Genomic DNA, 25,712 nt, shown 5'->3' with positions numbered 1-25,712 from the left:
AGGGGGCGAGAGAGGGGGGCGAGAGAGGGAGGGCGAGAGAGGGCTGCACATACTGGCACTCACCTCCGGGCCCGCCCCAGTAGGCTTTAAATGTCGTAATAACTCCCTCGTCCATCTGCTGTATAAATGTGGTCGGATTGGGCGGCCAAAAAAAATACAACCTGCACGTTATCACACCAGTTTTCCATATGCTGTTTGGGGAGGTTTCTAAAGAAATATGTAATGAAAATTGCATACTTAACATATGCAACAGATTTTTTTTTTTTAAATGGGCACTCCCATTCATAGACTTGGTCTTCCACCAAGCGGGTACGGAGGGATACGTGCACATTGGAATTAAAATTTATTTCTGCATATCTAAGATGGTTCTTGTTGGCTGCGGCTCAGCTGGAAGTAATTCATGCATTCGGTTTGAATTTTTGTCTTACGGTAGCATTGCAAAATCGAATATTTTGGCCACAAATCGCAACTGCAATTATCCAAGACTTGCTGTATGTTTATAAACAGTATCCAATGCAACAATTACACAAAGAAGTTCGTTATTGAGGCTTTATTGTACTGCCCCTCTAACAGGAACTTTATGATAACGGCAAAACATACGAAACAAAACATACCTTCAAGACTTCCAAATCTGCAATGTCGAAAACAGATTCAGGAACTCCAGAGAGCATGAAGAGGTGGAGCTCAAGCCTATCCTGCATGTTTGTGTTTACGTGTTGCCTGAGTTTCTCATACGACCATTCCTGGTTCAAACTCAACTGGCGCAGCTTGTTCTCGCTCACTTCGGACAAAAACACCGCAAATCGTTTCGAGTACAGTGCATCGTAGAGATCGATCATGTGTAGCAGAAACGCAAAATCGTTCTTTACATCTGGAATGTCACTGAAATTGCTCTCCTCTCGTACCTTTTCAAATGAGTACTCCTTCAGTGGCCTCTTGAAAAGCCAGACCAGAGTATAGAAACAAACGAAGCCAAACAATGCGATTACCGCCATGTACGTGTACAAGATCTTCTTCAAAATTGGAGCCAAATTGTGAGTGCAACAGAATGTGGAGTACCCCACAAAGTCCTCGACATCAGGTACACATTCATGCACAAATGTTATTCTGTCGACAAAATACACAGTGTACCCAAGGATGAAGAGGATCTTGAGTGTTTTTACAACGCACTGCAACGCATAAAGCTTATAGATGGTATCACTTTCTTCAACGTGAAGACGAAACTTCCTAACTTTTTCAAACAGTGCTTTAGCCTGCTCTCCATCTTTTTTGTCAAGAATGGTTTCTCCACCACCTCTCATTGGAGATTCCATGGGCTTCTCATGAGGGTTGGCCACGTTGCTTTTTGTTTGAAGTAATGGCGTTCCAGAAGCACTACCGTCACCACTCGTACCTCCGATGTTCGAAAGAAAATCCCTTTTGGTGGAAACCGTTACCGATGATTCCTTGGAAAGGCTTCGGACTTGCTGATTTCCACCAACGGTTTCAGATTCCTCGCAAGCAGTCTCCGAAAGTGCCTTTGTCGTCCAAGGCGATTCAAAGCACTTTCCTAGGATCGACACAAAATGCTCGATCTTTGAACTGGTTTTGGGGTATTTGAACCAGAAGTTGTTACTTGCCATCAGTATTATTGTGTGGATGAGAGCAAGGAAAGGGATGTATTTCGAGATCCATGGTAAAGCATCATTATAACACTTCTGGTTTACAAACATGTATTGAATATATTCCATGCCAGATGACTTTCCAGATGGTTTAACGTCTGAAAAATAAAGACAATTAGCTTTTACGTTTACTCACCTCAAAAAAAAGATGTCACCAGGAAGTACAACGTTGTCTCACAATCAAAACAAAAAATAAAAATAATAATAATAAAAAACTCCTCACTTTGTGCTGCAGATACTGCCGAATGGAGGTTAACGATACCCTCAAACGTGCACGTCATATTGTGCTCGAGCTTTGGCAAACAGTACACCTGATCACGTGAAAACTGCATTGTGCCAGCAAATATAGAAAGCATCATCATGACGATAGTGAGGTAATCGAGGCAGACATCCCACCAAGGCTTTAATATCCGAAAAGAAGATTGCACTTCACTCAAAGATGAAATTTCTGTGATTGTGAACATTTCTGCAACACACGGATTAACATGACAGTCAATTTTATAAGCATTGCAAGAAATTGAGACAATGACAAAGGAAACATTTGTAATTTAAAATTTTGCACCAAAGTTATGTGATAATTGAAAAATTCCCATCATAAGCATATTTATTTACTAAAATAGTGCCCTACGTTCTTCGTTTATTTTATCAAGGAAAAAATAAAAATAAATAAAAAAAATGACAAACAGGACAAGGACAGTATACTTTTACATGAAATAAAAGGACATTAAGACAACTAAACAAAGACAGAAATAAGACAGACTAAACAAAGAATGTAGGATCCCAGCATGATATATATTGTTGCGGAAACAGTTATGGGAGTAATGGGCGTAAGATAGATTAGTTATGTCATCAATAAACGGATAGCATAAGTGCAGTTTGTATGTAAGAAAAAAAATTTATAGGACATGTGTCAAAGTGTGTCCAGAAGCTAACAAGCATGACCACTCCCCTCTGTAATGCATCTAAAGCCCTCCCACCAATCTTGCCCTATTAATCACTCCCTTCATAATCTGTGTATTTGTTGCCTTTGAAAGGCATGTAAACCACCAAATTCCCCCTCCTCAAGGAATGTCAAGGAATGAAAATGTTGTGAAATTAGCATCATTTACAGCAATCCTTTAAATAATATTAAAGGAATAGCTGATACTGTACAATTGTGTGTGCGTGTCATAACTCCAAAACCATGAAACTTTGCATGAATACTCAGGGAATGCCAAGGGAGTGCATGAATGAAAATTGGGTGTTTGGGCTAATGGAAACACACCTTTTAAAATTAATTTTCGAGATTATCCTTTATCAAATCATCCTTGGTCACTTTGCTGTTCTCGGTGGGGTCTTAATTTGCAATTTTTTTTGGCCTGCTCAACAATGCCTCGACTTGGAACAGGCCACAATGGTTTAATGATAGTTATTTTTTTTCAACTTTCCTCACGCATATTATTGAATGCTTGATCATCATACATACGAATTGCTGGATACATCACAATGCTTATAAACGCCCTCAGATGCCAGTGTTCGTGGCTTCATTTCATTTCCAAACATGCGATAACCTATAGAATCTCTTAACCCGAGTCAAATTTCAAAATTTAAAATTTAAACTGAGGAATTTAACTTAGCAGCAGTTCCGACTGCTAAAAAAAAAAAAAAAAAAAACATTTTTATAAATGAACAAATAAATGAAGGAAAGGCCATGATCTCTGGAGAGTGTTTACTATGACTGATCGGCAATCACTAATCGCTTGTTAAGCCTGCTGTTCCACATAAACCGTTTCGTTGGAATGCTTCAGCCACTTGATGAGCGCTCTGTAAACTTCTTGGATGTTCATTTGCGAGCCATAGCAATACATGGCAAAAGTACCAGCATTGTCACTCTGCACTGTCCCTCTGACAAACAATCAAAAATACAACGAATGACCACCTGCCTGTGTTGCGCCCTGAGGTGCCAAGCCTGCTGGTCTTCATCAACAGATGGATGGGGGAGAAGGGATGGATGGAATAAACCGATGTTTGTAAGTCATGGCGAGACAATAGACAGTGGTGTAAATGACTTTTTATCACAGCTGGTGATGTTTTTGAAAATAAGATTACAAACTGACATTCAAGACAATGTTAGATGATATAACTGAAAATGAATGAAGTACATATACAAACGTGTTTCATTGTCCTAGTAAAATCTGACAAAAGTTTAAAATGTAACCTTCGCCTCAGAGCGGTCATGGTGAGCACCGCCCAGAGATGCACCCCCTGGTGGAGTACTTTAGAGGTTATTAGGGGAGAGTCATTTCCAAAACCCAAGCTCATTGTAGATGCTCCAGGAAACGTAATGGCAGACAAAGGCACAGCAGGTGGGTACTCATTCATCAGTCATTCTTTACACCTCGTGTTGACCCTGATAGTCTGTTCCCACTATCACGATGCGTGGCACGATTGAAATCGTGGTCTTAATCGTTGACTAATCGTGGTGATCCTATCAGATCTTATCAGATCTTGAGGTCAGCCGTGGCAATCGTGTTAATCGTAGAAAATTTTTGAACGGTTCAAAATTTTTCTACGATCAACACGATCAATTGTCAATCGGGATCATCGTATCAGATCGTATTGCATCGTAACAAAGCGCGACAGATCGCATCTTATGGTGCTTCCAAATTGTGGTGATCGGGATCGATCTTAGACAAGACAAACACCATGCTCTGTTGAGATGTGTTCTCAACTCGGTAAAAGTTCAAGAAACAATGAAGTCCATGGTCAGTCGGGCTGTATGTATACCCGTCGGGTTCCAGTCGTAGCTCAAATCGTGATCACCCTCGATCATGATCGTGAAAGACATCGCGACCACAATCGTATCCTATCGTAACGGAGCGCATTGGTTCTTGATGAATGTATCGGAACGTATCTGCACGTACCAGATCGTCCCAATTCGGGGATCCCGATCGTGATGATCGTGTCAGATCGAGACCCAATCGTGGACTCAATCGAAACAATCCTATCGGAACGTATGTGATCGTATCTGAACGGAAGATCAGACCGTGACAGATCGTGACACCTGAAATTGACAAATTGTGAACAGATCGCATCCGAGCGCAACAAATCGTATCAAAATGTATAGACTCGCATCACCTCGTATCCAAACCTGAAATTTCAGAGAAATTCCATGATCAGCTACGAATGGCCAATCGTGGCATTCGTAACGGATCGCACAACAGTGGGAACCTAGTTTGAGATTTGAGTATCGTGTGTTCATGAACTGTGGAACTTGATGTGAACCCACTTTCCATCCATCCCTTTCTTCCCTCCCCGCAAACTTTTTTTGTGTCCTCACTCACCCACCAGTGTGACCACTCCTTGGCTTTTTTCACAAGATCTTGGCGATTCGTTGTTTTCTATAGGTTTTCTTGGTGTATAGGTTTTCTATTATCATCGCTTTTCTGAAACCTTGTGAATTATTGGCTTTTTTCATTGGCTCACATTGGCATTTATGAAAGTGAGGAGTGGTCACACTGTCACCCACCTGTTAACTGTATGTTGTTAACATTTAGGCTGTTAACTTCCTATCCTACTTTCATAAAGTGATAAACAATGGGTGATTGTGATAAGTACCCACAGGTGGTAATGTTGTGGTTTGGAGGTGGTTATGTTATGCTGTGTTTTGAGCCCAGAGTGTCGGGAGTGTGCGGGTTGGGTGGATGGGCACTTGTTTGGTGGGCAGAGCTGCTGCTGGGTTCGATTCCACGGTTTGAATTTTGGGATTTGGCTCAGGTTGAAAGATTCTGGGGCTTTTCGGACTTTGGTTGTAAAACTTGTGAAGAAATTAAATAAAGGCTTGAAACACTGGCGTCTGGGCATTAGTAAGCATTGCAGCTTTGGTGTGATGGGCTCGAGGGTGTCTTGGCTTGAGCCAGGCTTCGGGATTTGGGCTTGATGGTGGGACCGGCTGCTGGAGGGGTGTTCTTTTTTATGCTTTGCGAGTTCTTTGGTACTCCGGGCAATGTGTGACCTCTTCAGAGAGATTGAGTTACAGAGGGTGCAATCAGGGTGCAGCCGCAGTTCGAGTCACATACCTCAAGGAAAGCCATGTTAGAATCTCTTTAAAATGGTACGTGCTGTTTAAAAGTGATGGGTGGTTTTGCCATTCTGTTTGAACGCTCCCCCATTTCATTCAATCCTGTACTGATGCCGGCAGACAGGACCACCCCCCCTTCCCCTCCAAAATGAAAGTCAACCCCCCCCCCTCCCCTTCAGGTCCCACTACCAAATGCAGGTCTGGAACACCACACCTTCCTCTCCGATCTCCACTTCTTTGCTCCCCCCCATCCTCTTCGCTCCTACCTCCCGGAGTGTAGAGCAATGTGTGGTGAAGTGTCCGCGCCCTCCCCATACCCACTTCTGTGTGTGTATATGTATATATATATATATATATATATATATATATATATATATATATATATATATATATATATATATATATATATATATATATATATATATATATCTTCTTCTTTCGGCTGGTCCCGTTCGGGGTCGCCACAGCGGATCATCCGTATGATCCGCATAGTGATTTGGCACATGTTTTACACCGGATGCCCTTCCTGACGCAACCCTGGTCGCCTCTTACGACACACAGGGATATGGTACACCTATTTTAACCGGGGTATACACCGGTCCAGTGCACTGGTACTCATTTCGCCGACCTTCGAAGGATGACAGGCTGAGTCAACACCCTGGTGTATTAATTCAGTGGCTCAACGGGGATTGAACTCAGGACCTTTTGGATCCCAAGCCGCTGCCCTAACCACTGTGCCAACACCAGGCCATATATAATATTCCCATCAGCGAAGCGACGGGTTTTATTTGCTAGTAATGAATAATGATAACAATAATAATAATCTATCTATAATTCCAGCAGTGTGTGTGTGTGTGTGTGTGTGTGTGTGTGTGTGTGTGTGTGTGTGTGTGTGTGTGTGTGTGTGTGTGTGTGTGTGTGTGTGTGTGTGTGTGTGTCTGCGACCACCGTTTCTCGACGACCGCCGGTCCAATCTGATTGAAACTTGCCGGGAATATTGCCGGGGTCCCGCAGATGTGCCTTTGAGGTTTGATGTCAATCGGACGAGCGGTTCCCAAGTTACAGCCATTTATCTATCGACCAATGACAAGACACGGTGCTATGACATCACGAATGACGTCACAATTAATGTTTTTTTTTTTTTTTTTGCACGATTGACGGTCCAATCTGATTAAAACTTGCCAGGAATATTGCTGGGGACCTGCGGATGTGCCTTTTCGAGGTTTGATATTAATCGGATAAGCAGTTCCCAAGTTACGGCCATTTATGTCAACCAATGACAAGACACGGTGCTATGACATCACAATTAATGTTTATTCATTTATTTATAATTTTTTTTTTTTTTTTGCACGATTGACGGTCCGATCTGATTGAAACTTGCCAGGAATATTGCTGGGGACCCGCGGGTGTGCCTTTTCAAGGTTTGATATTAATCGGATAAGCGGTTCCCAAGTTACGGACATTTATCTGTCAACCAATGACAAGACACGGTGCTATGACATCATGAATGACGTCACAATTAATGTTTATTTATTTATTTTTGCACGATTGACGGTCCGATCTGATTGAAACTTGCCAGGAATATTGCTGGGGACCTGCGGATGTGCCTTTTCAAGGTTTGATATTAATCGGATAAGCGGTTCCCAAGTTACAAGGTTTTTTTCCCAAGGTTTAAATGAATTGTTCAAATTATTAATTAATCCCAAGGTTTGAATTTTCCCAAGGGAAACAGCTGTTTCCCAAGGGTTTGAATGCTGTTTTTTCCCAAGGTTTGAATTAATTGTTGTACTTGGTAGAGAGAGAGGGGGGCGAGAGGGGGGGCGAGAGGGGGGCGAGAGAGGGGGCGAGAGAGGGGGCGAGAGGGGGGCGAGAGGGGGCGAGAGGGGGGCGAGAGGGGGCGAGAGGGGGGCGAGAGAGGGGGCGAGAGAGGGGGCGAGAGGGGGGCGAGAGGGGGGGCGAGAGGGGGGCGAGAGGGGGGCGAGAGGGGGGCGAGAGGGGGCGAGAGGGGGCGAGAGGGGGGCGAGAGGGGGGCGAGAGGGGGCGAGAGGGGGGCGAGAGGGGGGCGAGGGGGGCGAGGGGGGCGAGGGGGGCGAGGGGGGCGAGGGGGGCGAGGGGGCGAGGGGGGCGAGGGGGGCGAGGGGGGGCGAGGGGGGGGCGAGAGGGGGCGAGAGGGGGGCGAGAGGGGGCGAGAGGGGGCGAGAGGGGGCGAGAGAGGGGCGAGAGGGGGCGAGAGGGGGCGAGAGGGGGCGAGAGAGGGGGCGAGAGGGGGCGAGAGGGGGGCGAGAGGGGGGCGAGAGGGGGGCGAGAGGGGGGCGAGAGGGGGGCGAGAGGGGGGCGAGAGGGGGGCGAGAGGGGGGCGAGAGGGGGGGCGAGAGAGGGGGGCGAGAGGGGGGCGAGAGGGGGGCGAGAGGGGGGCGAGAGGGGGGCGAGAGGGGGGCGAGAGGGGGGCGAGAGGGGGGCGAGAGGGGGGCGAGAGGGGGCGAGAGGGGGCGAGAGGGGGGCGAGAGGGGGGCGAGAGGGGGGCGAGAGGGGGGCGAGAGGGGGGCGAGAGGGGGGCGAGAGGGGGGCGAGAGAGGGGGCGAGAGGGGGGCGAGAGAGGGGGCGAGAGAGGGGGGCGAGAGAGGGGGGCGAGAGAGGGGGGCGAGAGAGGGGGCGAGAGAGGGGGGCGAGAGAGGGGGCGAGAGAGGGGGCGAGAGAGGGGGCGAGAGAGGGGGCGAGAGAGGGGGCGAGAGAGGGGGCGAGAGTGGGGGCGAGAGTGGGGGGCGAGAGTGGGGGCGAGAGTGGGGGCGAGAGTGGGGGCGAGAGTGGGGGGCGAGAGTGGGGGGCGAGAGAGAGGGGGGCGAGAGAGGGGGGCGAGAGAGGGGGCGAGAAAGGGGGCGAGAAAGGGGCGAGAAAGGGGGCGAGAAAGGGGGCGAGAAAGGGGCGAGACAATTCAAGAGAGGGGGAGAGAGGAGGGGCGAGAGAGAGGGCGTCACAATTCAAGAGAGGGAGAGAGAGAGAGAGGAGGGGGCGAGAGAGGAGGGGGCGAGAGAGGAGGGGTGAGAGTGGGGGGAGAGAGTGGAGGAGAGAGAGGGAGCGTCACAATTCTTCTTCTTCGTATGATACGACGTCACAATTTACGCTGGGGACCTGAGTATGTTTCCCAGGTGTTTCCCAAGTAATGGCCATTTATGATACGGTTAGTCCGATCTAATTGAAAAAAATGCCCCAATCCAGTCATCGTTTACGAGAGCGAAGGAACGAAGCTGCACATACTGGCACGCACTCGTAATAATAATTACAGTAAGAGTCAAGATTTTGAATGAAAGCATTAATTGGGTCATTCATACATTTGAACTAAAATCACAACAATTCTTGTTATTTAGCACAAGCACTATTCTACTCAGAAATCAATACGTTTTGGCTTGGAAGCAACCAGGTGAGCATCAAGTAAGGTTCATGTTCGTTCAGGTCAATTACACAATTAGCTTAATGAAGGACCATATGTGATCACAGACTCGAACGTCAAGTCGTGTCATAAAAACACACCTGTTAACTTTTATTATCAATACAGGAGGTAGTTTTGTACATATATCTAATAATATAAACTGAGTTCGTGTCTGTAGGTCTGTCTGTCTGTTTGTGGATGGGTCATAAGTGCCACCCATTCTACAGGCCACACCCTCCAGAAATCACCACCTTCTTTTTCTCTCCACATCACTCACATTGTTTTAAAGGCCTCATGTACATTTGAAGACTGAACAATGCATCTTCTATCATTAAATGAAGATACCGTTTTGAGGAAAAAATAAGTAACATTTTGATTACAACTCAGAGAATGCATGTTGTGTCCGCAGCGATCATGGCAGCTGTCTAAAGGCCCGGTCACACCTTGACGTTTTAGCCAGCGATGGCAACGTATTAAAATGTATGTAAAACGCTGGCTTACGTTGAACTTTTGTTGTTTTTTTTTTTAAAGATTCGGACGTATTCATAGCGACTTGGTCTTATGTATAACGCATTGGTAATGGACACAGAACGTTTCGTTGTGTTATAGATAACTTATACCAACGAATGCTGAACCTGTTGTCGGCCTACACAACCGATGCCCAACGATAGTCTAACTTAGGCATAGCGCGTTGCACGCATCGCCGACGATGTCGTGACGTAGCCTATTAAAAGGTTGACGCACAACGATTCGAATCATAACTGCCGTAGAAATGGAAGTGTCAACATCGCAGTCACACCTTGGCGATCTTGCCAGCGTATGCCGACCTAAGAAAAATGTGTCTAAAACGTTGGGACACGTCAAATACGGTATGAGTAAGTTTGGTATAAGTGAGTAGAATGCTAAAGTACGCTATCATACGTCGTAGTAAGTAGAGTACGTCAAGAAATTTTAAACATGTTCAAAATTTTACGACGTACTCGGCGTATGACACACGTTCCGCATGCGATGGGGATAAGTTTTACACACGATATGTGGACGCTTACACACGTCCACAAAGGCTACTTATAAGCTACTCATAAGTCGAAACACGTCGCGGTAATATCTTTTTTACGCGAAACTTATTTCTAACTTATGTTTGATGTGCTTTGAACCAATTCTTTACGTAGTCCCAACACACATCGAATTATGGAGACATATTCCAATGACGTCTTCCGGTCGACAAAAAAAAAAAAAAAATGAACGTGTTTCTAGCTTACAACTGCCATATAAAGACGTGTTCCCAGCGGTTTTGGGAATTGGTATATAAAAATGCTGCTCATAAAAGGGGAACCCAACAGTGTTTTCGAGTCCTTTTTGAGTCGATGTCCATGTCAGCAGTAACAGTATCAGTATTAGTTTGTTCATGTTGGCAGTAGTAGGTGAGTGTGAGGGGGAGGGTGTGGGTTATGATGGATCGTCCTTGCGTCCGCGTGTCCACGGGTAGGAGACATCTTTTCACCATTGTTCGAATTTAGGTCTATTCATAACGGGTTGGACAAATGCACAATGAACTAATAATGTGCATAGGGCGCTTTGATTACTTATAGATACGATATAACAACGAATAATTATCGTGAAGCCAGCGTTCACAAACTATGCCCAACGATAGCCTAACTTATCCATATCGTGCAGCAGTTTATCTTTGCCGGTGACGTAGGGTTTGCTATTCATAGGCTGCCACTTAACGATTTAAATGGCTGCATCTCCACAATTGAAAGTAGACGCTTGCGCTCAACAATTGGATTTTTTTTTACACTCAACGACTTTTAAACGGTACCACTCAGCTATTTTCATTGTTTACAATGAACGAATTAAATTGCTATCACTCGCCTTTGTTTTTTGACGCTGGGGTTTTGAAATTTGAAGCGTTTCTTCTGAACGTGTTAAAACGCTCAAACTCGACTATTTTAAATAGACGCTGCCGATGGACAATTGGAATCATAGCCAAGCTAGACATCGAAGTGTGAACATCCTTGTCATGCCGAAGAAAAGTTTGAAGAATGCTGCAAATAAGTGTCCTGGCCGTGGCCGCTGACGCAAGGACGATCCATTATACCGACGTCTTTCAGCCTATGAGTAACTTAAAAGTAACGTCTGTCGATGTGTGGCAACGATCGCGTAACGTGCCAACAACACATTCATCATAGGTTAGAAATAAGTTTCGGGTACGCTAAACATTACCTTGGCGTGTCTCAACTTATGATTAACTTACAAGTAGCATGTGTTGACGTCTGTCAACGATCGCAGACCGTGCATACAACTTGTGGCCAGCGTAGCGGAACGTGTGAGTCATATGCCGGCATACGTCGTGAAATTTCAAGCATGAAAAAATTTGAGGACAACCAAAAAGTACAACGTTTAAAGCCAGCATACAACGACGTATGGCAGTGTTTTTCAGCGTGCTCTCAATGTTATCAAAACTTACCCATAACGTATTCAACGTGTGCCAGCGTTTTAGAAAAAAAAATTCAAAAATCGGCATACGTTGGCTAAAACGTCAAGGTGTGACCGGGCCTTAATATACACCGCCCAACGAAGGTACGTTAATTCTCATATAATGCAGAGGAAAGAAAATAGTGATATTTCATTTAAAATAAAAAATAAAATTTTAAAGGACATTAAACACACTTATTTTCTGTCTGCGAGACAGTGACGTGTCGCATATAACTCAATGTTTGCTTACCAGAATTTGTAATGACTGTTACAAGCAAAAACATCCCGTGTGAAGTATGGAGGGGGGGGAGACATCCCTACACATGACGTCATCATGCAGCGATGTCTGCAATAGTAGGAATGCACTAATAATTGGAGCCTTTTTTAGAACGAAGAAGAAAGAAAGAAAAAAAGAAAAAGAAAGATCATGCAAACATGGCAGTTTCGTGTGAGGTGTCTCATTGTTGCCTAATCTATACAGTCATACGCCACTTAACGACGGGGATACGTTCTGAGAAATGCGTCGTTAAGCGATGTCGTCATTGTGCAAACATCATAGAGTGTACTTACACAAACCTAGATGGTATAGCCAACTACACACCGAGGCTATATGGTATAACCAATTGCTCCAAGGCTACAAACCTGTATAGCATGTTACTGTCCTGAATACTGTTGGCAATTGTAACACAAGGTAAGTATTTGTGTAACTAAACATAGAAAAGGTACAGTAAAAATATGGTATAAAAGATTTTAAAAAATGGTTCACCTGCATAGGGCACTTACCATAAATGGAGCTTGCAGGACTGGAAGTTGCTCTGGGTGAGTGAGTGGTGAGTGAATGTGAAGGCCGAGGACATTACTGTACACCACTGTAGATTATATAAACACTACACTTCGGCTACACTAAATATAGAATTTTTTTCTTTCTTCTTGTAATAACCCTAACCCGAAAACACCAAACACATTATACAGCTGTACAAAAATATTTATTTATTTTTAACTTTTTAAACTTTTTTGTTAAAAACTAAGATACAAACACACATTCGCCTAGGCCCGAGGCCTATACGGGGTCAGGATCAACAATATCACCATCTTCCAGCTCCACATCTTGTCCCACATCCAAGACAGATGGAAGATGTGTTCATTTTACCTTTGCGCTGTTCATGACGGCCATGTGTGTTGTTAGGGGTTGCTTACAATCTCCTCTCACATCGATTATGGAAAGGTGAATAAATAGCATTTGGATTTTATAAATAATCATTGCATCGATGTTATAATTTACAAATGAGAAAACAAGCACCTGTCAATTGTGATATATTTGTGGAACAGTGCGAATGTTTTAATAACATAAAAAGCTTTACTAAAAATTAAATTGTGTTTTAATTCCTACTGTAACAACAACGATTTATTCGTGGAATTCTTTAATTCAAAGGTAATTTACTTGCGAGAAGGTAAACGTGCAAAAAACGGGTCAAATAGGGTGAAAATCGGGGCGTTTTAGGATGTTAGGTCAACATTGGGTTCGTTTGAATGGTGATTTCCTTAAATCCAGATTTAGCGCGACCCCGCGACGATCTCCATGACATTTTATGGACCTCAACGATCGCGTTATAACAGGGCCACACTGTAATTGTTTATTATCGTTATCACGTATTATGTACTGTACATACAGTAATTGTATGTGCTATACTGTACTTTTATACGACTGGCAGCGCTACGACGGCTACGACATCACAAGGCGATTGGAATTTTTCAGCTCCATTATATTCTTATGGGACCACCGTCATATATGCGGTCCATCGTTGACCGAAACGTCGTAAAGCGGCACATGACTGTATATGTACAAACGAAAAAACGATCAGTGAGGCAGTGAAGCCGTCCGTCAGTCAGTGAAGACTATACATGTCTATTAATCACGTTTGAACGTTAGTTCCCCAAAACCCTTAAGACCCCGAAGACCCAAAAGATCCCAAAGACAGCTTAGACGCTTGACCAGTTAGACCACTTGGACCTTTTTATATCACAAATAATATTTCAAATAAATATAATATCACCAATATTATAAATAAATGTGTAGAAAAGAAATGTTTGTAGTATGATTGGTGTTAAAACATGCCAACACAGCAAATCTGTGAAGTCAATCTCTGCAACGGCGTGTGGAGAGGCGAGCGTAACGAGCCCATCCACGCTAATCTAATATATAAAGCCGAGTTCGTGTCTGAACAAGGTACGTTTTCATTACAACAAAAATACTCATGATTCATATTTGAAGTCTTTAATTAAAAACAAAAGAAAAAATTACCCCCGTGTGGGGGTGACGGTCATCTCTATAATGTTTTTTACTATCATAATTGATGAACCATTGCCAGATATCTCCAAAAATGACAGACTAGATAGGTTTTGAAAATGGCGACTTTCACAACTTTTGTGACATGACCTTGACCCTGACCTTGAATCCGGGGAAAAAATATGTCGTTGGGTATCACTCATCGACCTCTACCCACATACCAAATTTCATCAAGATCAGAAGTAAAAAGTTTTCTTTGTACCGGGAGGTGTTTTTGACCATCTTCCAGGTTACGTGGCGGCCAAACGGGACGGAAATTCAAAAATCTGTCCGGTTAGATATAAGATAATATTTTTGCAATCATAATCAATAAACAGTTGCCGAATATCTTGTAGAATGGCAGACTAGATAGGTTTTGAAAATGGCGATTTTTATAACTTACGTGACCTCGTGACCTTGACCCTGACCTTGAACCCGGACAAAAGTTATATCGTTGTGCAACACTCATCGACCTCTACCCACATACTAAGTTTCATCAAGATTGGAAAGAAAAATTGTTGACGGACGGACATTCGGTCCGGCTTTATTAGGTCATCTCGGTAGAGATGACCTAAAAAGTCCTTTTGTCGGTGTTTTGTTTGTACTGTATGCTGTTGAGATGTCCAGTGGTGTTTTACCAAGCAGCTAGCTAGCGCTTGCCAAGCCAGCCGTTCCTTATCAACAGTTTCTAATGGAGTTCTTGCTTTGAGTGCTTAAGCCACTTGGCAAGCACTTTACAAGTAACTTGGTTTAACTGAACACACTCCAGATTCATGTACAAGACGATGAGGATAAACATCTATAGCATCATTATTTCAGCCATATTGATTAATTTGTCCCTCAAGGGGCAGGGTGGGAAGAGGGACCCGATGTTGCCCGGCAACACCGGATACCCCTGCTAGTATTCAATATTGTCAATATGAATGTTCAAGGCATAAAAATGAAGTTGCCCAACACCAAATTTTAATTGCCCTTGGCAACCATTTGTGTTGAGCCTTGTTTATTCCCACTGGGCCGTATTAGCATAGCTAACACTCAGGCCTTTAGATTACATGAATTTGGGCACATTAAGAGTGAGCACAGTGACCGAGAGGGGTGGGAGCGGGTCTCGCCCCCCCTCTCTCTTTCTTTCTACCAAAGGCCATTTGGGGGGGGGGGGAGTAAAATTACAATAAAACAATTTGGAAAGCTACATGTACACTCAATTTTGTTTTTGACACTGCAAATATAATTTTAATCAACTGTGTGGTTGATTTGGGGACATTAATGGAGTTCGTTTAATTTGGGCACAGGATGTTGCTGCCAGCATGTGATGTAAAGGACTCTCAGCACCACGACCATCACCACCGAGCCTCATCACTGCAATGATATAATCACTGGGCATTGTCCACGCATCAATATCACTGTGACCGAGCATAATTACCCAGGCCTTGATACTGGATATCACCCATGCAAGGAACCAAGAAAATGTTTTAATCTCATGGAGTGGGAATTCATGAGATCAAAGAGAGGAATGACAAGTGAAAATATGCAACATAATGGATAATCTTTGTGCAAATGAAGTTTGTGTCATCAGAGCCACGATGTGGGACACAGTAATACGATTGCACAAGCAAGGTTTAAAGGTGACAATCTGCAGTGAACATGACGTGTGAATGCCCTGGAAGCTGTGATCAAGGTACACTACGAATAAATGCAGCAAGGCAAGGAATGCCATCGTAGACCAATCTGTCCAAGGAAATTGTTTGTAGTCTTGTTTTTTATCTGTGTATGATCAGGTTGAGCAGGCGACAGCAACCTTTTCAAGAGCCTCACAGTACCTTGATATGAATCATGGTACGTTAAATTTTTATTTATACCAATCGTGTAAATGGGTATTTTATTTATACCAATCATGTAAAGTTCTTTGGTACTCCAGGCAGTGTGTGACCTCTTCAGAGAGATCCAGTTACAGAGGGTGTAATCAGGGTGCAGCCACAGTTTGAGTCGCATACCTCAAGGAAAGCCATGTTATAATCTCTTTAAAATGGTACGTGCTGTTTGAAAGTGATGGGTGTAACGATTGAAAGTACAAAAATTTTAATATTTCCTTTCTTCTGTGAATCAGCAACCTAAAAAACATTAATCACGGTACGTTAAAAAAAATTAACGTAGCTAAAAAAAAAAAAAGCGTAGAAATAAAGATCAATTATACCTGAGCGTCAAGGTATACCTTTATAAATCCATGCCATTTGTACAAGTGCAAAACGTAGAAAATGGCCTCTACCTTCCGATCAGATTATGAACAGAGCAACAAGAATAAAATAACCACACTGAAACGTTAAAGAGAGATACCTCAGATGTCCAAGGACCTCTAACTCAGTAGAATCCAGTGCAAAGTTCTAACAACACGATTCAAACACCTGTGTATTTAATTGGGACTGAGGTACCATACTGTGTTTCAGAGCATCAATTCCACCAAAGCAGTTTCTTGGCGAAGGGTCATGCTGGGTGGTTTGCCATCCCTCTCCCTGCAGTAGTTAAGGCAAGAATTTGGAGTTTGTCCAGGGTGCCGGCGACAGCTTGCCTACTCTTCGTGAAGGACACCGTGGGATCATTAACATCCACCAACCAATGATGGCAGACGGGACATGAGTTTAACGTCTGTCTGGGGAATGCCAACCACATTGATGAATCGCTCTGCCTGTGAAACACCGGAATGACAGTTTTTAGCTGGGTCGGGCGAGACAGCTTCAAGGCGGGTGTGCGTACCTGCAAGCCATCATGTCAAGCACAAACATATACTTTCGTATTACCCATTATTACTGATCGACGAGCACTTTAACAGCCCCAACTTTTACCCCATCTTGTTATGAGGTCTGCCGAAGAATGGTTTTGGCCCAAGACTTTCACGAACCCGTTGATCAGTCCTGACGTTCGACTGAAGGTGACGGGAAATTGTAATTTGTTCAGGGTGCAGGCGATAGCCCACATACTGTTCGCAAAAGAGACCGTGGGATCTATAACGTCCACCTACTAATGGCAGCAGTCAGGACACCACGGACAGATGGATGGCGTACACATTGATGTATCGCCCTGCATGCGAAATACCAGGATGCCAATTTAGAGCCGAATCGGGATTCGAACCCAGGCTAGACTGTGGGCATACCTCTCAGCTATACTGCCAGCCCTTCCATAATCCATCCATCTATAATTCCAGCAATCTCTGTGTGTCTGTATGTCTGTGACCACTGTTTCTTGACAACCACTGGTCCGATCTAATTGAAACTTCCCAGGTATATTGCTGGGAACCTGAGTACGTGCCTTTTCAAGGTTTGATATTAATCGGACAAGTGGTTCCCAAGTTATGGCCATTTATTTACCAAACCAATGACAGGATACAGTGCTATGACATCACAATTGACGTCACAATTCTTCTTCCTTTATTTATTTATTTTGCACGTACAGGCACGCACTAATAATAATAATAGTAATAATAATACTTCCCTTGACAAGAAAGTTCAACGCAAGGAGGAGGTTATTGAGCCCATCAAATCTGCGCAATGTCTGCCAACATATAGTCGTTTGTCCGTGTTCTTTCCTTTTTAAATCCAGAGCGTCAAGTAAGTAAGCAGCACCTTCTCGGCCGGGCTGGGAACAGCCGACCTTGGAGCAGCCGACCTCCAGGACTCAGAACAGACACTACAGTAACCACTGCGCCATCGAGTCTGGTACATTATTGATAATAATATACTGTAATAAGAAAATATAGAACAATAAATACCTCAAACACGTTCTTTTTCCAAAGTGATAGAACGTTGCTCCTTCGGCTCGTTACGACAAACCGACCATGAATGGGAAGGCTGGGTGAGGGGGGGGGGGGAGGTCGACAGAAACAATCGTGAATAAATCCGGGTTAGAAAAAAAATAAAAATAAAAATCAATCCCTTTTCTCACACAAAGTTAATTCTGAGGCGGAAAAGTCCCGTTTTCTGAGGAAAAAGGCGGAAAATTCTGAGGGGGTCCCGAGGTGTGAGCCCGGTATCCAACCTGTACTCAGTGCACTGAGGAGACCATGATGCAGAGATTCCATACTCCCGCTCATTTATCCGTGGCTCGAGCGAGCTTGGCGGTCTCTGAGGCGAGGACTGGGTCTTAAACACCGTCCAGTATTGATCAAAGGTGAGGTGATTGGCTAGAACCGAATCTCAAAAGGTATTACAGTACTGGATGACAACTCAAACCGCAAGAGAAAATGGATGGATGGATTTATTTACTGTTGTTGTTATTGTAGTTGTTATTATTATTATTATTAATATTAATATTATCTTACCTCAAGAGCTCCATGTACATGGAAAAAAATACGAGATATAATTTTGCACAATATTTGATGGACGTGGGCGGGGTCATCGTAATTAACAAATTCGACATGAACGAATCGTCGGCTCGATAAAAAAGGCGTTGGCGCGAACTACACCGCGATGGCCGTCACGACGCGTATGAAATGGTGGCGTCGACCGATGCTATGAACAGTGGGATGGTGCAAACATTTTCTTCGATATTCGCCGCAGAAACGTTCCAAGCCTCGACTCGTTCCCAAATTTTTCGAGGTTACCGCTTGTCATCGCCACAAATCGAAATAATAAATGTTGAAATCACTTGTGACGGCGTGTTTCAGAGGGGACGTCATTAAGCCGGCTGTCCCACGCACTTTTTCATTCTGTCCGTGAAAGCTTTTGAACCCTCGTGACGCGGCGTTGTGCCGTGCACGGCGCTTTCCTCTCGTACATATTAAATAAGTTCCATTTAATAATCGACTTAATTGTGATCTTTGACAGTCACACGTTATCTCAGACGGAAAAGTCGCTATTTAAGCAAAAAATAATTACAATCATACGTATCGGAAGATCGAAAACGCCTTAATTGATCCAAATTCTCACGAAAACTTCAAAAACGTAAACATGCCGACGTCATACCTAGATTAACCAATCAGACATGAGCTTCATAGTTTGAACTGCAACTGGCGCTGTCCGTTGGCCGTGCAGGTACACGGTATCCATGGCTCATGGGCGTCAGCGATCGGTTTCTCTAGATTCTTGTTTGAGTTATGTCTATCCTCAAACACTAAAAGCGCAACATTAACCGCAGTGCAACATTTCGAGGAGCGGACTTTCGAAGAGAACTATAACAATACACCATGGTCCACCTAAATAAAGCTGAGGCTCTAGTCAACTGGGTAAGTGATCGTTTGGACCTCGCACTCCGACATATACTTTTTTTGTTGAGTGTTTGAGCAAGCCATGCCGGCTTCGTTCGGAATGTCCACTTGCAATAGTTGTACCCTGAGTGGTTTCCCCCTCATGCGCATGAGGTCTGCAAGGTGTTTTGAACGCTTTATACCTGCCCGGAGCGTGATTACATGTGACCTTGTGTGCGAAAGTCTTGTTTCAGTGACGTCATGTACGTCAGGTCCACATGTACACACATGTTGATATTACATAGACAGGGAGCAGCCACGCGAATGTGAGGCGGATGATGCATGGTCTACATGTGTTTGCTTTCATCAGGTGAACTGTATGGGAGACCTGAATGTCTGCAGCCTCGTGCAGCTCGTTGAACTCTCACCTTTCATGGAAATCGTGACTCGAGCGTAAGTACAGGATGGAGATACAGGGGTACAGGGTGACTCGGACTAAAATTGAAGGTAGTCTGGACTGAATTGGCTCATCTGTGTACGTTGTGCGCATGTCCAGCTATCTTACAGATTGATTATATCTGAGTTGTGGATGTTGTCAAACATCAGCAAGTCATCTCTGTTAATGCAGCCCTCCTCTTACCTCCCCCCCCCCTCTCCCCACCAACCCATTCTCTACCACAAAAAAACAAGCTCAAATGAGCTAAGATCCTCGTCCTCTTAATGATGACGTCATAAAAACGAATATGACATCATAGTGATGTATCAGGTTTGCGATAAATTATCTGTGCTAATGCCCGGCTTGATTCCCGCAAACAAAATTCAAACAGCTTGCCTAGTTTCGGAGACAATGGTATAGGCGATTTGCATTAGCAGCGATATTATGAAGTTAACTTTTTTTTTCTTGGAAGAATTTCCAAAATGGGAGATGGTTACTGCCTGCGCGTGGGCTTTCTGCATATACATGGCAAGTTTCACGAAGATCCGATGAAAACTCTGGGTTGTGAAACAAAAAATGTCAAAAAATAGGAATGACGTCATAAAATTGATATGACGTCATAGTGATGTATCATATGTGCGGTAATTCATCTCTGCTGATGCCCTGTTCGATTCCCGCAAACAGAATTCAAAAATACTTTGACGTCATAACTTTTTTTCTAGGAGGAATTTTCAAAATCGGAGATGGTTACTGTCTGTGCAGGGTATTTTTACATTTATATGCCAAGTTTCAGGAAGTTTCGATGAAAACTGTAGGCTGTGAAACAAAAAAGTCCACAAGAAGAAGATGAAGAACAACAACGTGAGTAAGACTTAGAGATCCTCCACGAGGATCTCAAAAGAAGCAAACCAAAATAAAAATCCCCATACGTTGTGATTGTTGATGCCCTGTGCGTGATCGAACACTTCGCCCCTGACCTTCACCTTCCCAATGAGCAGATGTCAGGTTGTGATGGGGTTGGTGTTGTGGATGGCGACCGTGCACCTGGATTCTGCGATTGAATTGGGTGTGTCGTGTGGGTGCTGTTGGTGTCCTTGAATACGATACATCATTCAACGTGCCTGCCTTCCCTTGGCTTGTTACATGCTGTCTACATTTGGACGTTTTTGTTTGTTCCCTTTCTGCTTGTTGGCAGGAAAAGCCAATTGGCTTGCAAAAAAACAATTTTGTTTGAATTTGTAAATTCTGTATCCATTAATCACATCACTAATTCAATATAAGAATGACTTCTGGTAACCCCATCAGGCCAAATAATAATAAAAAATACCAATTGATTGGCTGGATTTTTTTTTTAAGGAAAGAGTAGGCCCTTTTTATTTGTTATTGCAAATACAATCCATCGCTTTGCTGATAGGGTTATTAAGGGGAGGTGAGGCAGAGAGAATGGAGGGGAAGTGAGGAGTGGGTGAAGAAGGGGGTGCTCGGAAGGGGAGAAGGGTGAGGAGGGGGGGGTGGAGTGGGGAGAGCGCCAAACGTTTCTATTTTCTGCTGGAAGGAGGCATGTGAGAGAGACCAAACGTTTCTATTTTCTCACCAAACGTTTCTATTTTCCTTTCCTCACCAAACCTCACCTTTCTTTCTTTCACCAAACCTCACCAATATTTCTTTCCTCACCAAACGTTTCTATTTTCTGCTGGAAGGAGGCATGTGAGAGAGAGACAGAGACAGCGACAGAGGTGTGGGAGGAGAGTGATACATTTTATTCGGAGGGGGGAGCGAGGAGGGGACAGAGTGAGTGAGTGGGGGAGGAGGAAAAAAAAAAGAGAAAGGTGAAGGGTGGAGGTGGCTTCAGCAAAGAGAGTGATATGTTATGCTTAATGACTGAACACAAAAAAAAAATTCAAATCTCATGTCAGAAGAGCTGTACACACAACGACACAACAGAGTTTGTAATGTTAACCACTGGCACATCTGCAAAAACTTTGATATCCCAGTTCCAGAGAATTTGTGGGAACATGAACCAAAATAAATCACTGAAAACATGGAAGTACCGCTCATGTACAACCTAATGATCCTATCGAGCGTGAACATCAAAAACAAAGTGTTGCGACCAGATATTATACTTGAGTATAAAAAAGAGAGGAAGGCATTGCCAATTGAGGTGATAATACCACTGATGTTGGATTAAATGGTGCAGAAATCAAGAAAATGACCAAATACCAAGATCTCTAGAATGAAGTGAAAAGATCCTGGAAGCTGAAGAATGCCAAGGTTGTACCAGTGATAGTTGGAGCTTTGAGAATGATGGCTAAGAACCTCACAGAGATATTAAAAACCATCCCTGGGAATATTGCGACAAACGAACTGCAGTTGGAAGCTGTCCGGGGCTCAGCGATGATCCTGAAGAGAGCCTTCGGCACAAAACTGACAACGGAAAACTTCACACCTTGGTCCATGAATCGTGACCCCTTACCGAAATAAAGGTGGATATTTTGAGCCCACCCTGGGAGGACTCCATTCCACATTCTGAAACCTGCATATGAAGTGGATGAGACACCTGAGGCACCCACTGCACTGCACCGCGGAACTCAACAAAGATGGAAACGTACGTTTAATTGATGTGAGATTGAAAGCACGTGTACTTTTTTCCTGAAACAAACAACCAAGCAGCTTGGAGAGTGCTCACCAAGTGGCTTAAGCATTCAAGCAAGCACTCCAACGAAACGGTGGATAAGAAACGGCTCCCTTAGCACGCAATTGGCAATCACCAAACCGTCATATTCAACATACACCTCCTGGAGATGCCCAAAATGTCACATATGTCTGATTCGGACAAATGAACACTTTTCTAGGAGTCGGAACTGCTGCAAGTTCAATTCAGGAGTTCAAATTTTGTAATTCTCTTTAGTTTAGGAGATACTCATGGCGATCGCATGTGCGGAAATGAAAGAAATCAATGAACGCTGACTTCTCCGGGCATTTATAAGCATTGCAATGTACCCAGGGATTTGTAGCTATGATGAACAGGCATTCGTTAATATGAGTGAGCAAAGTGAAAAAAATACTTTATCGTTCAGAAAACCTGTTCCAAGTCAAGGCATGGTTGAGTAGGCCAAAAAACATGGCGGCTTCAGACCCCAGCGAGGTTACCCAGGAAACGCCTTAAGACCCCAGAGAGTGAGGTGGCCGAGGATTGCCTGATGAAGGATATCATTAAATAAGGCCATTAATCATCTTCAAAAGGGGTGTTTTAATTAACCCAAACATCCAATTTTCACTCTTGCACTTCCTTGGAGTTTTCGTTGTATGCACGTAAAGTTTCAGGCTGCAAGGTTTTATGGTTTTGGAGTTATGGAGGACACACACACACACACGCACACACACACACACACACACACACACACACACACACACACACACACACACACACGCACGCACCCACGCACACACACACACACACGCACACACACACACACACACACACACACACACACACACACACACACACACACACACACACACACACACATTGCCTTTTATTAGTTTAGTTTTTTTTGTTTTTTTTTCAATATGGCCAGCAGCTTTTAGTACCTGACAAATCATATACCCAACATGCTAGTTGTATAACCTCATCCACCCCACCCCACCCTGCCCCCCCCAAAATACAATTACATGAGTCATGGACCAGACATATCAGTTTTCTACCCCCAAACAAATATTCCCTGGGTCATATACCCATCACGTCATGTACACACTCACTCAGCCTATTAAAAATACAATCCACGGTTCTGAAGAAATATATAATAAACGAGACGACCCGTGAACCCGTTGGGTTCCCGTTGTGACAGTGGTTGATAAAAAAATCATTTCAAAGAAAAAGATAGCTCCAGCGAGCTATACTGCTGAGGTTGTTTGCATTGATCAAATACTCCCGAAAGTAGATGAGAAATGGGGTTTCTGAGACTCCCATTCAAATGAATGGGGAAAAGGGGGGAAAACTTTCTGACTCAAGCCCCAAAAGCCCAAAATAGGCTTGATTTTCTCCCCACCTATCCCCTTCCCTCCCATACAAGCAAATGTAAAATTGAGACTGATTTTCTCCCCACCTATCCCCTTCCCTCCCATACAAGCAAATGTAAAATTGAGACTATGAAAGATTGAGACTTACTGATTAAATCACTTCTTCCCTTTCATATTTTCATTCCACTCAAAGAGCGAACCAACGAATATTTGCCCCTGTTCTACTTCAGGGAATAACTTAATTTTCTGATAACATTCATTTCCATCGAGTATATTCACAAAGAATAACTTGGAACTTGGTTCTTGGTTTGTTTCTTTGGCGAGCAAACATAAAATGATAAACTTCTCTTAATGCTCTTATTTGACCACCTCCTGAGCCACATATCATTTTGAGATTGTAGTAAATTGTTTTTCCATTGTTCAATTGATAACTATCAAAGTTTTAAGTCCATTCAAGGATATTTTTATTTTATTTGCATCCTCCAACTTATTTGTAATTAAATTTATCCACTTATTTGTTTTATCTACTTTTACCCTGGTTATTAATTTCTTCTTTCAGACTTTTTTGATATTTCTCACATTATTTATGTTTCCCATTTAAATACCAAGGCTGATTACATCTCCACTCTTTGGTTTGGTTTTTGCTTGGTTCTATAATTTATAAATCAGTAAAAAGATGGCAGTAGCCTGTTAAAATTCCCAACGCAATATCTTAACATTTATACTTATAACCATAAGGGAGACTATTGATTCCATTCTCTGAAATATATCTTTTATCAACAAAAGCTCCTCATGCTTTCTTATTTATCTCTTCTGTATATAATTGATGTTGATAACTTCTTATTGTATTCATTTTTGTGTACTCTTCCTTCTTTAAGGTTAAACAGTTGTAATAATGTTTAAAGTTTATTGTTTCCTTGTTTATAGTTTTCTTTATTCCCTTTAGCTTCTTATCACACCTTTCAATGTTATTATTATCAATATACGTAAAAGCATAAGACTTTGATCTCAATCCTATAAATTCACTCATGACCTTCCCACACAATTCATCTTTAAACTTACCAATAACCTTTTTATTATTTGATGAAAACAACACATCACCTGACTTATAATTACTTGTATCATATATATCAATATTATCAATCATATCCTCATATATATCACTTGTCTTAATTTCTAATATAAAACTATCTGTATCCGTATGTAACAATGACACATTATCCTTATACTTTGATTTTAAATTATTATAGTAATAGTCATAAATTAACAACTTTGACAAGTCAAGAATTGATGTTCCTATATAAATAGGTTTATCCATTTCAATACTCTCTTTTTTTCAAATGAATAGCACAAAAGTTTTCTGAAAACACCTCCGCTCACTCAAAACTTGGTCTATTAATTAACTTTGAAGCCTGTTTCCAAGATGTAGCAAGTCTTATGTTTTGTCGATTCCTAACATTTTCCATAGTCTTTCCAAATACAGCATTATTCATTCATTTATAAAAGTCCTTCTCAAAATCTGTTTTTGCTTCTGTTCTCCTTTTTGTATTAAAATCAATATATTTCTTTAACCAATGACTTTGTTTAAATTTCAAAATCCTATGAATTTTCCTCACTCTCAACCCAGCAGATAAATATTGTCTCAAGTTCCTTTGATGCAAAACATAACTTTCTTTATCATTTAATGAAGTAAGTAGTTTTTCTGGAGATTTACCTTTTATATTAAATGACTGTTGGTAATCACTTAACCATTCTTTTCTTGGACTTTCTTTATCAGGGGCATAAGGTAGGTCTTTATGTTTGTGATGAAGTTCTTCTGGATATTTTAAATCAACCTCAAAATAATATCCAACTTCAGCCTCATCCAATTCTTTTTGAGAGGAGACAACAATGTCTTGTGAAACTTTTTCATAATGTTTTTCTTCAACCCACTTAAGTTTTCCATAAGGTAAAGATTGAGACATAGCCCACCCATACAAATTGTTAGCATCATAATACATCAGGTATGTGTTGTCCTCATTCTTATTATAATCAGGAAGATATTTGTTATTTGCTTTAGCATATCTCTTGGAACATACTTGAGATATTCCTCCTCGTTTAGCCATCTATATCACTGATTAATTCCAAATTC

The 25,712-nt window shown here is 42.8% G+C and overlaps 2 protein-coding genes across 5 annotated transcripts in view; one reads left to right on the top strand and one right to left on the bottom strand.

Moving 5' to 3' along the window:
• The window catches only part of LRRC8D (leucine rich repeat containing 8 VRAC subunit D), a 32,801-nt gene extending 14,570 nt beyond the window's left edge, over positions 1–18,231 (bottom strand). Inside the window, exons 1-5 of one of the 4 annotated variants that reach the window (XM_085897778.1) lie at positions 17,979–18,231; positions 17,713–17,791; positions 3,580–3,617; positions 1,885–2,127; positions 615–1,759 (exon numbers count right to left, since the gene is read on the bottom strand). In XM_085897778.1, the coding sequence (XP_085753904.1) occupies positions 615–1,759; positions 1,885–2,125 (1,386 nt within the window). In that variant the 5' untranslated portion in view covers positions 2,126–2,127; positions 3,580–3,617; positions 17,713–17,791; positions 17,979–18,231. The remainder of the gene's footprint in view (positions 1–614; positions 1,760–1,884; positions 2,128–3,579; positions 3,618–17,712; positions 17,792–17,978) is intronic. The other 3 variants (XM_085897777.1, XM_085897776.1, XM_085897779.1) reach the window with 3 other exon arrangements.
• A 699-nt stretch (positions 18,232–18,930) lies between these two features.
• The window catches only part of LOC147018250 (uncharacterized), a 91,641-nt gene continuing 84,859 nt past the window's right edge, over positions 18,931–25,712 (top strand). Inside the window, exons 1-2 of the mRNA XM_085897772.1 lie at positions 18,931–19,164; positions 19,496–19,578. Coding sequence (XP_085753898.1) covers positions 19,126–19,164; positions 19,496–19,578 — 122 coding nt within the window. The 5' untranslated portion in view covers positions 18,931–19,125. The remainder of the gene's footprint in view (positions 19,165–19,495; positions 19,579–25,712) is intronic.

This window comes from Eptatretus burgeri, chromosome 10 (genome assembly GCF_056783735.1).
Source record: "Eptatretus burgeri isolate ZD-2024b chromosome 10, Ebu_testis_v1, whole genome shotgun sequence".
In the NCBI taxonomy this organism is placed as follows: Eukaryota; Metazoa; Chordata; class Myxini; order Myxiniformes; family Myxinidae; genus Eptatretus; species Eptatretus burgeri.
This window is presented reverse-complemented; position numbering and strand designations above follow the sequence as displayed.